This window comes from Armigeres subalbatus, chromosome 1 (assembly GCF_024139115.2).
Source record: "Armigeres subalbatus isolate Guangzhou_Male chromosome 1, GZ_Asu_2, whole genome shotgun sequence".
Classification (NCBI taxonomy): Eukaryota; Metazoa; Arthropoda; class Insecta; order Diptera; family Culicidae; genus Armigeres; species Armigeres subalbatus.
The window spans coordinates 283,450,053-283,462,972 of NC_085139.1; the positions used below are offsets into that span (position 1 = coordinate 283,450,053).

General features: G+C 39.1%; 1 protein-coding gene across 5 annotated transcripts in view; it reads left to right on the plus strand.

Moving 5' to 3' along the window:
• Positions 1-12,920, plus strand: part of LOC134207661 (uncharacterized) — a 62,135-nt gene that overhangs the window by 26,568 nt on the left and 22,647 nt on the right. For all 5 annotated transcript variants that reach the window (XM_062683440.1, XM_062683437.1, XM_062683438.1 and 2 more), the window contains exons 2-3: positions 6,940-7,232; positions 7,384-7,694. In XM_062683440.1, the coding sequence (XP_062539424.1) occupies positions 7,162-7,232; positions 7,384-7,694 (382 nt within the window). In that variant the 5' untranslated portion in view covers positions 6,940-7,161. The remainder of the gene's footprint in view (positions 1-6,939; positions 7,233-7,383; positions 7,695-12,920) is intronic.

Sequence of the window (12,920 nt, forward strand, 5' to 3'; positions counted from 1 at the left end):
CCCCTGCCAATAATAGAACAAAACCTGCCAAAGCCGTCTGTTCCCCTACATATATCCGTTGGGCGTTGATATGTCATCGATCTCGCCTGAGCGTCACCAACAAAAGCACTAATTCGTCCTACCATTACCTTGGCTTTCCAGCGTGGAGCAACCGCACAAGGACCCATCGAAGAAAACTCCAAATGAAGCAGAATCGAGTACTGAAAATGATATTGGCTCTGGACCCTTATTATCCAACAGATACACAGATTAGCCAAAATCAACACAACTGACAACTGGATCCACTGTGTTGAACAAAAATTCTGGAGTAGCTGTGATTTGTCGGAAAATCCTCTGCTACACAGCATCCCTCGCTGACTGTGATATTATATTTTAAGAGCATTTTCTTTGAACTATCCCATCTACTAAAAGCAATTACAAATGTTTTTTTCTCAGCATTTTTTCTTACATGCTAAATTTTTAACTAAAACCCAATATAATGTCAATAACAAAGAATCAATATTACTGCTGAACGGTACACCAAACCTCAGTAAACGTAATTTATCAAATCATGCCTAAGCAACGAACCAATAAATTATGAATTACGAATAATCAATTGATTTCAAAATTCGAAAAGTTATCGCCAACGACAACTCGTCTACTTTTCACAGCTGAGAAGTTATCAAACGATAATTCCAATCATTATCGCATGAGAATGATTCAGCACAACTCTGGCTCTTGTTGTTACTATAATTCTTGTTATGGCTTATTGATGGAAGAGTATGGATCGACTATTATTTGCTTTTGGGTTATGGGCGTTTCAAATATGACGTCCACGATGCTGGGTCATTAGGCCGAAGGCCGAAGGTCATTGGGCCGAAGGCCATTAGGCCGAATGGTCATTAGGCCGAACGGTCATTAGGCCGAATGGCCATTAGGCCGAATGAGAACTGGGGAGTGAGAAGTGAGTAGTGCGCAATGAGGAAGAAGTAGAAAGGAAGAAGGAAAAAGGAGGAAGAAGTAAGAAGGAAGAAGGAAGAAGGAAGAAGAAAGAAGATAGAAGAAAGAAGGAAGAAGGAAGAAGGAAAAATAAAGAAGGAAGAAGAAAGAAGGAAGAATAAAGAAGAAAGAATAAAGAAGAAAGAAGGAAGAAGGAGGAAGGAAGAAGCAAGAAGGAAGAAGAAAGAAGAAAGAATGAAGAAGGAAGAAGGAAAAATAAAGAAGGAAGAAGAAAGAAGGAAGAAGGAAGAAGAAAGAAGAAAGAATGAAGAAGGAAGAAGGAAAAATAAAGAAGGAAGAAGAAAGAAGGAAGAATAGAGAAGAAAGAATAAAGAATAAATAAGAAAGAAGGAAGAAGGAAGAATGAAAAAGGAAGAAGAAAGAAAGAAGAAGGAAAAAGAAAGAAGAAAGAAGAAGGAAAAAGAAAGAAGAAAGAAGGAATAAGGAAGAAGAGAGAAGGAAGAAGCAAGAAGGAAGAAGGAAGAAGAAAGAAGGAAGAAGGAAAAATTAAGAATGAAGAAGGAAGAAGGAAAAAGAAAGAAAGAAGAAGAAAGAAGGACGAAGAGAGAAGAAAGAAGGGAGAAGGAAGAAGGAAGGAAGAAGAAGGAAGAAGGAAGAAAGAAGAAGGAAGAAGAAAGAAGTAAGAATGTAGAATAAAGAAGGAAAAAGGAAAATGAAAGAAAAAAGAAGGATGATTAGAGAAGAAAGAAGAAGGAAGAATGAAGAAAGAAGGAAGAAGGAAGAGAGCAGAAAAAAGTAAGAAGAAGGAAGAAGGAAGAAAGAAGAAGGAAGAGGGAAGAAAGAAGAAGGAAGAGGGAAGAAAGAAGAAGAAAGAAGGAAGAAAGAAGAAGGAAGAGGGAAGAAAGAAGAAGGAAGAGGGAAGAAAGAAGAAGAAAGAAGGAAGAAGGAAGAGGGAAGAAAGAAGAAGGAAGAAGGACGATGGAAAAAGGAAGAAGAAAGAAGGAAGAAAGAAGAAAACGGAAAGAAGAATGAAGAAAGAAGCAGAAAGAGAGAAGAAAGAAGAAGAAAAAAGGAAGAAGGAAGAAAGAAGGAAGAATAAAAAATAAAAAAGAAGGAAGAATAAAGATGGAAGAAGGTAGAAAACGGAAGGAAGAAAAAAGAAGGAGGAAGAAAGAAAGTAGAAGGAAGAGGGAAGGAGAAAGAAAGAAGAAAAAAAAGGAAAAAAGAAGAAGGAAAAAGGAAGAAAAAGGAGGAAGAAGGAAGGAAGAAAGAAGAAAGAAGATTCAAGAAAGGAAAAGGAAGAAGGGGTGAGGTGAAGAAAGAACTTTTCATTTTTCACTTCTTGTTTCTTTTTGCTAATTCGGCCTAATGGCCATTCGGCCTAATGACCGTTCGGCCTAATGTCCATTCGGCCTAATGACCTTCGGCCAAATGGCCTTCGGCCTAACGGCCTCCGGCCTAATGGCCTGACACCGACGTCCACTACTTTTTGAGATTTCTAGACCCCCTCTTCCCTCTGTCACGCTTTTTTGTATACTTAGTGTACTGTCACACAATCTTAGACACCTCCCCCTAAAACCTGTGACGTCATTTTTCAACGACCGCTTATCCACACATTCCACCTTGTACATGGAGTAAATTATAAAAACAGTGACAAGAATCTCCAAGCTCGAGAGTGCTCATCAATTAAACTGGTTTGAGATCTGTGTAAAAGTGAGATTACAACGTTCCAAAATCAATAAAATCAGATCTCTTTACAGAATCGAATTAGGACCTCATGAGAAGCTTTTTGTTGAATCCAAAACTGATAAAAAGCGCACCCTCGAGACACCGACGCCATTTATTGAAGGGTATAAACAGCGTTACCTTAATCTCAAGTGGCTTCACATCTAGTTTAAGAAATATCGGAATAAAAAATGGACAGCCCAGTGATAGGCAGTACGAACTATGGACGTAGAACACGAAGCCATTATAGGATTTGAGGAAGTTTGAGGCCTATTCTATTAGAACACCAACGAATTCATACATTCAATTGTTGAAAACATTTGGGGGACCGGTTCGGCACTTCATCCCATAGCTCCTATTTACATCCCATCAAAAACAATGCAATGAACAAGAATTTGTATTGTTTCTTATTTTTGTGTTTTTTTTTCACCAGTGAGCACGCTTGTTAGCAAAAACGAGTTAGCGACGAGATTGGTGCTGTATTTCTTTGTTTTGCGATGAGTTGAATATATGTTCAAATGGCAAACGGAACAGTTCCCCTAATTGTGGTTAATTGAGTTTTGATTAAAAAAACTGTAAAACGAACTCATTTTCTTTTAATTTCTAATAAATCGAATATCAGGGAGATCGTTAGGTACAGGTAGATATTATCTTCTTATTGGTATTACAATCATTACATCCCCCATTGGAACATTGCCACCTCGCAACTGTTGATTTAGAACTTATTAACTGAGAGGTCAATTTTATTTACAAACGAAAAACTACCAAACAATTTGTGGAAAAATATTGAAAATAGGTTGAAAATGTACGACTTATTGGCTACTGACACCTATCATTTTTTCTTGACGCACTCATTTTTAAAACTTGTGAAATGTACCCCTTTATCTGTATCAAAAACAAAGACGTTTCTACGTCAAAACGACTACTTTATTTCTTCTCAGTTGAGTAGAAAGACATGCATTAACAAAGGACAAGGATATTACAAAAGTTTGTCTGCATAGAGCTTTGGAAGTCGAGTCAACCCATTGAATGACTTCAATTTTAAATAATGTCTGTTCACGGGTTTATTGCAGGTGGATTCCATTTTGGACGAAGTCGCTTCAAGTTCATTCGATCCGGGGATCTTCTCTTTTGATCCACTGTTATTCTGCGACTCTGCGCCTTTCGAGATTATCAACCTTCTGATTAGCTTATTCCACTGATTACACCGATCAAATTTCAAAATCTTTTTTTCTTCTGTCGCAATTTATGGGCCAACACCTTTCTACTATCACCTGCTAAGAATCTTTCTGTTTGCTTCTTCCGTATTAGCTCCACGCACGTTTTACTTGGGGTGCCTTAACTTCCAACCATAACCTAATTTTATTCTACTTAATTTCAAGAAAAAAATACTTAATTTTGGGTTCCCACACTAAACCCCCGATTTGAGTGAAAAGTACCTAGTATTGGGTACTTTTTTCTAACCGTGCACTCAATCTCTTACTTTTCTTTTACGACAAAAACTATGGACACCACTTAACCAAAAGCTTACAGATTCACTACCCTCGAAACTCAATACATAAAGCATAAACTGATAATCCTAATTTCTCACACCTCACTGAAATATCCCTAAACTATAATCGCTATAATTGTCGAGGAAATTTGGCTTAAAAACTGATGAGAACAAATTTATTGTCCTACCTTCTATGCCACTTAATATCATAAGTAGTGCAGAGCAGAGAATGAATTAACTCAAACAATGTGATGTGTGCCTGGTTATCGTTAACTACAGGCAAATCTCTTGTTTATTGCCATTATCCTGTTGGCGTGTCAATTTTTATCCAAGATTTACTCCTCCTCTTTGCTTTTGCCAGATTATCTTATGCTAATTGCCTCGAGGTAGAACAATAATAAGGACCCGTGCGATGTTGTGAAATAATGTGCCTTCAGAATAATTTACCATGAAAATAAGATGAATTTTCCGGAAAAAAAAATCAAGAGAAGTACACGAATAAATTCAGAAACATTTTTCGGCGAAACTACCCAGGTAACCAATAAGCATTAAAGTAAGCACTATAGTAGCATTATACTGGCATTGCATATGCTCCTTGCTGTATATAAGCATTTCGAAAACTTGGCTGTTCTAAATAAGCATTCTCAAAGCCATCATGAGAGGCATAGTTTTAAAATAGCATTCTGAATGCACAATGTTGTTTTTCGTTTGCAATGGAACAGCTACATTAGTGCCACTTTAAGGCCTGTAGTGTTCATACGTCAAACGTTTTCCAATATGGAACCATAAAGCGGGGACTATTTGTCCAATGAACTTACATTTGAAAATAGAAATCGGTACGTGCAGAATGTTTTTTTCCATTCCGACCATTGACAGGAGTACTTGTCGTTAACCTAACCCTACCACTAATTACATAGTTTCGCTACATTTTATTATTCCATTGCACTATTTTTGATGGATGCATTAAAGCAGCACTACTGTAGCTGTTTTATTGCAACTGGCTATGACGTTTGTGACAGTTACATTCTGAGATGAGTTAGATTAAGTTTCAATGTTCCTGAAAGGGATTTTGTTTATATTTGGCAAAAATATTTCCACTACCATCTTTCTCTTATGGGCCAGCTGGTAAGGGCGATGACAACTACAGCGTCAGGTGGCAAGAGCGCGAGTTCGAATCCCGCTCGAAGAAAGTAAAAAATTGTGTTCCATTTCAAATATGAAAATGCAATAACGATATAATATGAAAAAATATAAAAAAGAATTAGAAAAAATGCCATTAAAAAAACCTTTTTTCTTGTTTTTAAAATTAAGCATTTTTCAGCATTTCGGATGCTGAATAAATGCAACTCAGCGAAATTTCTACTTTATCGATAAAGTAGGATTGAGCATTTAAGCAGCCATATATTGGGCCAAAACCTGCATTAAAATAGCATTAAAGGCGACTATAGGGCTTATTGGCATTTAATGTTTTGCAGTAAAGGCGCATATAATGCCACTCAAATGCTTTATATAATGCTTACTGGTTACTTGGGTACACAAAAAACACAACAATTTCCCGCGGAAATTCAAAAGAATTTCCGGTCCAAATTCATAAGAAACTTCCTTGGATATTAAAACAAAATATCCCGTTGAAAGTCAAAAAAAAATTAAAATGAAGTAGAAAAATGACATGCTTATAAAATTCAATTGAAGTTGGTCTGCTTATCGCTCATTACCGGCGCCGTCAATATTATTCTCTAATACATAAATATTCTTCTTCATCTCCATTGGCATTACATCCTCCACTTGGACATGGCCGCCTCGCAGCTGTTCATTAAGCACTTCCACAGTTATTAACTGCGAGGTTTCTAAGCCAAAGTTACCATTTCTGCATTCGTATATCATGAGACTAACATGATGATACTTTTATCCCAGGGAGTCGAGAAAATTTCACAACCAAAAATTGCCTAGACTGAAACCGGGGATAGAACCCAGACACACTCAGCATTGTAGCCACGCATCTTACCGCACGGCTAAGCAGTTAAACATAAATATTATCAAGTCTATTAAGAACAATATTTTACCATAGTTCTGACGCAACCTTTATTCATATAAAATCAATCTCTCTATAAGAATCCATTGTCATCGTCTTATAACGAAGTTAACCAGCGTTTAATTAAACCATTTCCACGAAAGATTCATAGCGCATGGTTTGTTTTTGAATTCAAACCATGATTCGGTACCAACCCATTATCGAATACATATTCATTCGGTATCGATCGGATAAATATAATAGCGTTCAACAATCCGTATCGTTCGATATTCAAAACAGTAACGTTCGAAACACATGCATCATGAATGACGCTCCGTCACAATCACAATAATAGTCTACAAAATAATATCTCCCACGCATTCCTTCGCCACTAAAAGCGACGACCATATCACGGCTACGGGTCGTATAAACGACGGCGCAGAATTGATCCCAAGACGGAGAAATATGACTCTCGTTAGAACATGCGGCGTCGACCTTCTTTTTCCACGGCACGGTCGATCAGTATTGCCCGTATTGCCAAGGAGTTCTCCTGCAGCAGCAGCAGCTGGTCGGTCGGTGTGTGAGATCATTTTTCCGAATAACTACCGACCAACCTATTGCGTGCCGGTTTGCTCCGCCACCAATACAATAATTGTTGTTGAAGGCACAATTTAGGACGCAGTCGGATGTCTACCTCATTGAGAATTACGTACTCATTTTTTGGTTTATTATTAATCTTTTTGTTTTGTTGTGCTCCTCTCCATTTTTTCAGACATATTGTAGCAGAAAGACAGCCAACGTTGAGCGCCACCAGCAAGGCGCGCCGCGCAACGACGAGTCAAAACGAAAGTGAATGTGAACGTGACAAGTTCGAATCGCCTGCGACGACGCACTAATCTGCAAAAGTGAACAAATAATTGCGTTTGTGAAATTTTAGTGTTTATAGTGATAAGGAAGCAAGTGCAATCCTAGTAGGAAAATACTAGAAGAGATCATGATTAAAGTTACCAAAACAACCGGGGCGTATGCGGCCCTGGTTTCCGTTGTATCTGGAACAATCGTATGGTATGTTTGTGCACGCTTCAAATGGTCCAAATCCCCGCAGAAAATGGCACCGTTCTCGGTCTACTGTGTACGACCATGACTGCGATTTCTGTGTGAACTTGGACTACTTCGACGAACGCTACAATGTGAATATTCTTTGTTTGTGACGCAGGTTCAACTTCCGACCGTTGGGAATCTTCTTCTTCTCTGGTTTGGTGGTGTTTTGGTGTCGGCAGTACGCCAATCTCCGCCTCCAGATGACCCCACTGGTCGAGGATAGGCTTCGACAGTGGGGCCGCCGGGCGCTGGAACTTCGGAACGAGAAGCCTGGCATGTTCTGTGCGCTCATATCGGGCTTCTTGGTTGTGTTGGCTTTCATCGGTCACGTGGTTTCCGGAGCGTACATCGTGGTCGCACTGCTGGTGCTGTCCATCGTGATTTCCACCAAGTATGACATCAAAATCGTTGCCGATCGGGGACAAAGTAAGTATAGTAATAAAAAACACACCTTGTTTGCGGTCCTTGTTAGCACTTATTAGAGCTTTTCTTCGATTTTCGTTCTTGCTTTCTTGTAATTCCACATTTGGTTTGGCTTCAATTTCCATAAAATTATCGTGAGTTGCATACTAAGGTGTTACCTGCTGAACCTACTAGCAATGGCCTGATACCAAACAGCAGCTACCAATAATGGGTTTTGGCGCGTACATACATGTGTCAGTAGTGGCAACACAGTGTGACCTTCACGTTTCTCAGCTGCTTATTGACGCTCGCAACGACGTCAAATGCTTGAACGGGTTACTGTTTCTTTGAAGTGTGTAGGAAAATAGTGTGGTTCGTTTATAATTATTCCGATTAGGCATATGTTGGTTGTTCTGCAGTCATTCGTTGCAGGTATAAGTGATACTTTAAGACAAATATGCAAAAAACAATTTAAAAAAATGCTTCGTCACAATGGTCGATAACACTTCAACCTTGCAATTTGACGAGCAGGAATATTATCATTGATAGCAAAAAGTTACCACCTAGCGATGACGATGCCGTTCTCCAGCATGCTCTAATTATTCGCGAAAAACAAAGAAGATTTACAGGTTTTCAACCCATCTTCATTTGATTCCTTCCTTTGTTCACCCACAATGCTAAACAGAAGGACTATGCTGTACGTACTAGGATTCGCTTCCAAAGAAAGATCTGACTAGTCATCCACAGATTGCAAATCTGATTATGACAGCTAGACTAAAAAAGGTTTTTCGTTCACAATCATAACATATTTTTAGACATTACCCTCCATGCAATCCATGAACCATTGCTGATCAACGTTTCTCAATAAGCAACGAATAAATTGACTAAACATACTGGATGAATTGATTTTTGTTTAGTATTCACAATGGAGCGGTAGCTGTACCACCCTCTCTATACCTTCTCATCGTCCCGAGCCGGCAAGTTTAGTGAATATGCGAGAATAGTAAAAATATAAACACTCGGTCACATGTTTCCGCAGCGTTTCTAAAGCTCTCGGGCAACACACAAACGTATTGGAAGCAACTTCGCACGCATGTGTTGGGGCTTTGGAAGTGCGTCAAGCGCAGGGGACAACGAGGTTGTTTATTTCTGCTTCCACTGCGCTTCTCTTCCGCACTGCATACCCATCGGTACGTTCAAGCAACGGATGGGGGCTCGACCGCGGCGCGACTACGCAAACATCAACAAATGAATGGCTATCAGGCGATAGCTCGTGGTAGCTTTAATACCCGCAATGGCCATGACTTCCTATTCTGACAACAAGTTGAACTCGTGAGGGTCAAACAAAAAACAACTTATGTGGCCGTATGATTCCATTATTGGCATCGGAAAGGCAGAATATAAATTCGTTGTAATCAGCGTAATCAGTTTATTGATCTGTGAAGTTATTATTTGAAGCTGCTTAACTTGATTTACAGCCTAGGTAATGATTGATAGATTCCTAATTGAACGACTTGAGGGGCCTGTGATCTATGAAATTAAATATGTTATCTACGTAGAATGCTTAGAGTGCAAACAAAGCTAATCTGACGCGCATCTGTTAGTCTTTGTGTTTAGTTTTCATTGATCCGCCCACCTTTTCATAGTGAAATGGGGAAACCGGGGAAACAGTGCGAAAAGACACAAATCACATCAACTACGACTTGGGTGAGACTGTTCGATTGAGAAAGACGTTGGAGAACTTGTTTACGTTCTTAGAAAAATAGCTAATTAAATGCTACGGACAAGAATCTGTTTACTGGCGATGAGAGAAAGTAGTTGGCCTCGAACTTCTACGATATTAGCATTTTAAGTTTTACGCGATGTGGTGTAGAAAAATTTCAGAATTAATTCATACAGCAGGTGCAAAATAACAAGTTAGCTTTACTTAGGTTTTCATATAAACACGGTCTCCTTCTCTGCCATAATCTGAGAAGGTGACGTAAGCGCCAAATTATAACATGCATGTTTTCCATTTTTCTGTTAAAGAGCTGGATAAGTACTACTCGTCAACACCATTTTTGGAAAATGGCGTATACGTCACTGTTTTAGATTACGGCAGTTCTGCCTTGGGATATCGTCTGATAGTAGGCTGAATCTCAAATGCACGTCAATGCAGAAAAGATAAGGAGCTTAGGTAAAATAATGTGTCTGAACTGGTTTTGAGGACTATCCCGTTACCCAACAAGATTTCATGAGATGCTATTTATTTTCTTCCGAATGAGGAAGTTTAATAAAGATTATGCTAATTCAGTTTAGAATGATTCTAGCGATCACATTCCATATAAACTGGTTTGTTTCTGCGCTTCCTGAAACATCAGTGTGATTGTATTAACTTTGCATATTTTGCTTTATAGCTGTATAGTTGAATTAGAGCCGCATGGTTGATAAATTATTGACACATTTAACCCTTGTGTGGCCGGCTGGGTACCCGGGTACCTTTTTGGAATTAAATTCGCGATATCTAAATGAATTTTCATAGTAGGAGGTTGAAACTCTGTCATTTCCACAATAATGACGGCCAAAATCGATTGTACGGGTTAACTGAAATTTTGATTAAGGAGGGGTGGAGGGAGGGGTTCCGACATTTTTTTACCCTTTAAATGGCCGGCAGGGTACCCGGGTACCCATGAAACTAAAATGCTTATATCTTAGGCAATTTTAAACCGTTTTCAACCATTTTGGGCTCATTCGATTCAGAATTTTGTCCTTTATCATGCTGTTTTAGAATTGGACCGGGCCGGACCCTCGGATCACCGGGAAATCCGGATTTCTAGGGTCCTGCATAGATTTATACTGATCGTGGATTTCGATAGGTAAATAGCAATATGGGTATCAAACTTCTTGATATTTCATCAGCAGATTGATTTTGATTGATTTGGGTCCATCAGACGTGCAGATCTTCAATTGGCCATTCCAGAACAGGTGCCTCGAGGGGTCATAGGTGGCCATGGACATTTTCCAATGGAACCTCAACAATATGGGCATCAAATTTCTTGAAATTGCCTCAGCAGTGTGTTTCTGATTATTTTAGAGCCACCAGACGTGCTGACTTTATAGTTTCTATTGCAGGACAGGACCCCGTAGGGTGTTAAGTGACCATAAATACTTTTCAATATAAATAAATATAAATAAAAAAATAGAAAGCTGCAGTTTTTTTTGTAATCCGTTTGTGTTGAGAGCCAAATCATTACAAGGACTACCCTATGACACCAGAAGGCAACTAAGTGGACCACTGAAAGCTCCGAAACATCCGGAGAAGTTGCCGATTCTGAAAGTTTATTCTAGAAAACTGAGACTTTTTAGAATTTTAGTGTTGTAGCAATGAGCGAACAAAATCAATACAAAGACTACTCATTCATCCCGGATGGCCACTAAGTGGTTTTAGATTGTTCTGGAACATCAGGAGAAATGACCAGGTGTAGAAGAGGTTTAGGTTCATTTGGCCGAATGCCGTTTGTCGAATGCCATTTGGCCGAAAGGGTCATTTGGCCGAACGCCATTTGGCCGAAAGGGTCATTTGGCCGAACGCCATTTGGCCGTTTGACCGAATAATTGAAATACGTTTCTTTACGAAGTGAGTAGTGAGAAGGAAAAATGAAGAAGGAAGAAGAAAGAAGGAAAATGGAAGAAGGAAGAAGGACGAAGGAAGCAGGAAGAAAGAAGAAGGAAGAAAAAAGAAAGAAGAAGGAAGAAGGAAAAAGGAAGAAGGAAACAGGAAGAAGGAAGGGAAAAGGAAAAAAAGAAGAAGGAAGATGGAGGAAGGAAGAAGGAAGAGGAAAAAATGAAGAATGAAGAAGGTAGAAGAAAGAAGCGAGAAGGAAAAAGGAAAAAGGAAAAAGGAAGAAGAAAAAACAAAAACGAAGGAAGAAGGAATAAAAAATAAAAAAGAAGGGAAAAGGAAGAAGGAAAAAAGAAGAAGAAGGGCCAAGGAAGAAGGACGAACGAAGAAAGAAGAAGGAAGAAGGAAAAAAGAAAAAGGAAGAATGAAGAAAGAAGAATGAAGAAGGAAGGAAAACGAAGGAGGAAGAAATAGGGAAGAAGGAAGAAGAAAGAAGAATTGAGAAAGGGAAAGAAAGAAGAAGAAAGAAGGAAGAAAGAAGAAGGAAGGTAGAGGACGGAAAAATAAGAAAGAAGAAAGAAGGAAGAGGGAACAAGGAGGAAGGAAGAAAGAAGAAAGAAAAAGGAAATAGGGAGTAGGACCACTCGTAAACTAAGGTAATTTTGTTTAAGTATTCGGCCAAACGGCATTCGGCCAAACGACCTGTTCGGCCAAATGGCATTCGGCCAAATGGCCTAACACCGTAGAAGATTATATTTTGAAGCTGCGTTTTTTTTTATAAATCTAATGTTGGCGTAATGCCAATTCTGGAAATCCTAAAAACTATTACCTGTTGTAGCATTGTGAGAGTAAAATCATTGCATGACCAACGCATTGACCACCATTGGTCATCTGGCGCTGAATGTCCGGAACACCCATAGTAAAGACAAATGTTTGAAAATCGTCCTAGAATACAGTGGTTTGGTATGAATGTAAGTGCAAAACTCCGCTAAATGGTCCTCCGGGAACTCCGGAACATTCTGAGAAAAGGGCCAAATTTTAAATTCATTCTCATAAACCGTACTGTTTCACAAAACGATTTATGCATCAAAATGAGAGCAATATCATTTCAAGAACCAACGTTGACTTTTTTTGTAGTTGTGTGCGATCAAAATCAATTCGAGGATCATTCATTGACACCGTGTGGCCGTTAGGTGAAGATCTGGAAGCTTCGAACTTTCGAAGATGTGCTAATTTTAAGTCGTCCTTGTTGAGAAATGTGAGAGCATAATTGATGCAATCTAAACGGCCACAATGCATCCAATAATACTGCGACTTTCAATAAATCGTTCACTTCAAGTGGTTGAATAAAATGGGATAGTTCTAAATCGTCTTATGACAAGTGAAGACACTCCACAAGAAGCTCTAAACAACCTTTGATTGACGTATTGTAGAGCTCCATAATTGTCAATCTTGGGTGATGTTCCTCCAGTTTTCATAAACCGTTAGGGTTCCCAGGTCCGATTCCACCGCGTGCAGCAGCCACGAATTCGCTGGCCTCTATCCGGATCTCTGGTGCATATTGTTTTTGCTATTCTTTCTTCCGGAACTCGCACTAAGTGACCAGCCCACTGGAGTTTGCCGTATTTTATACGATTCACAATATTTTC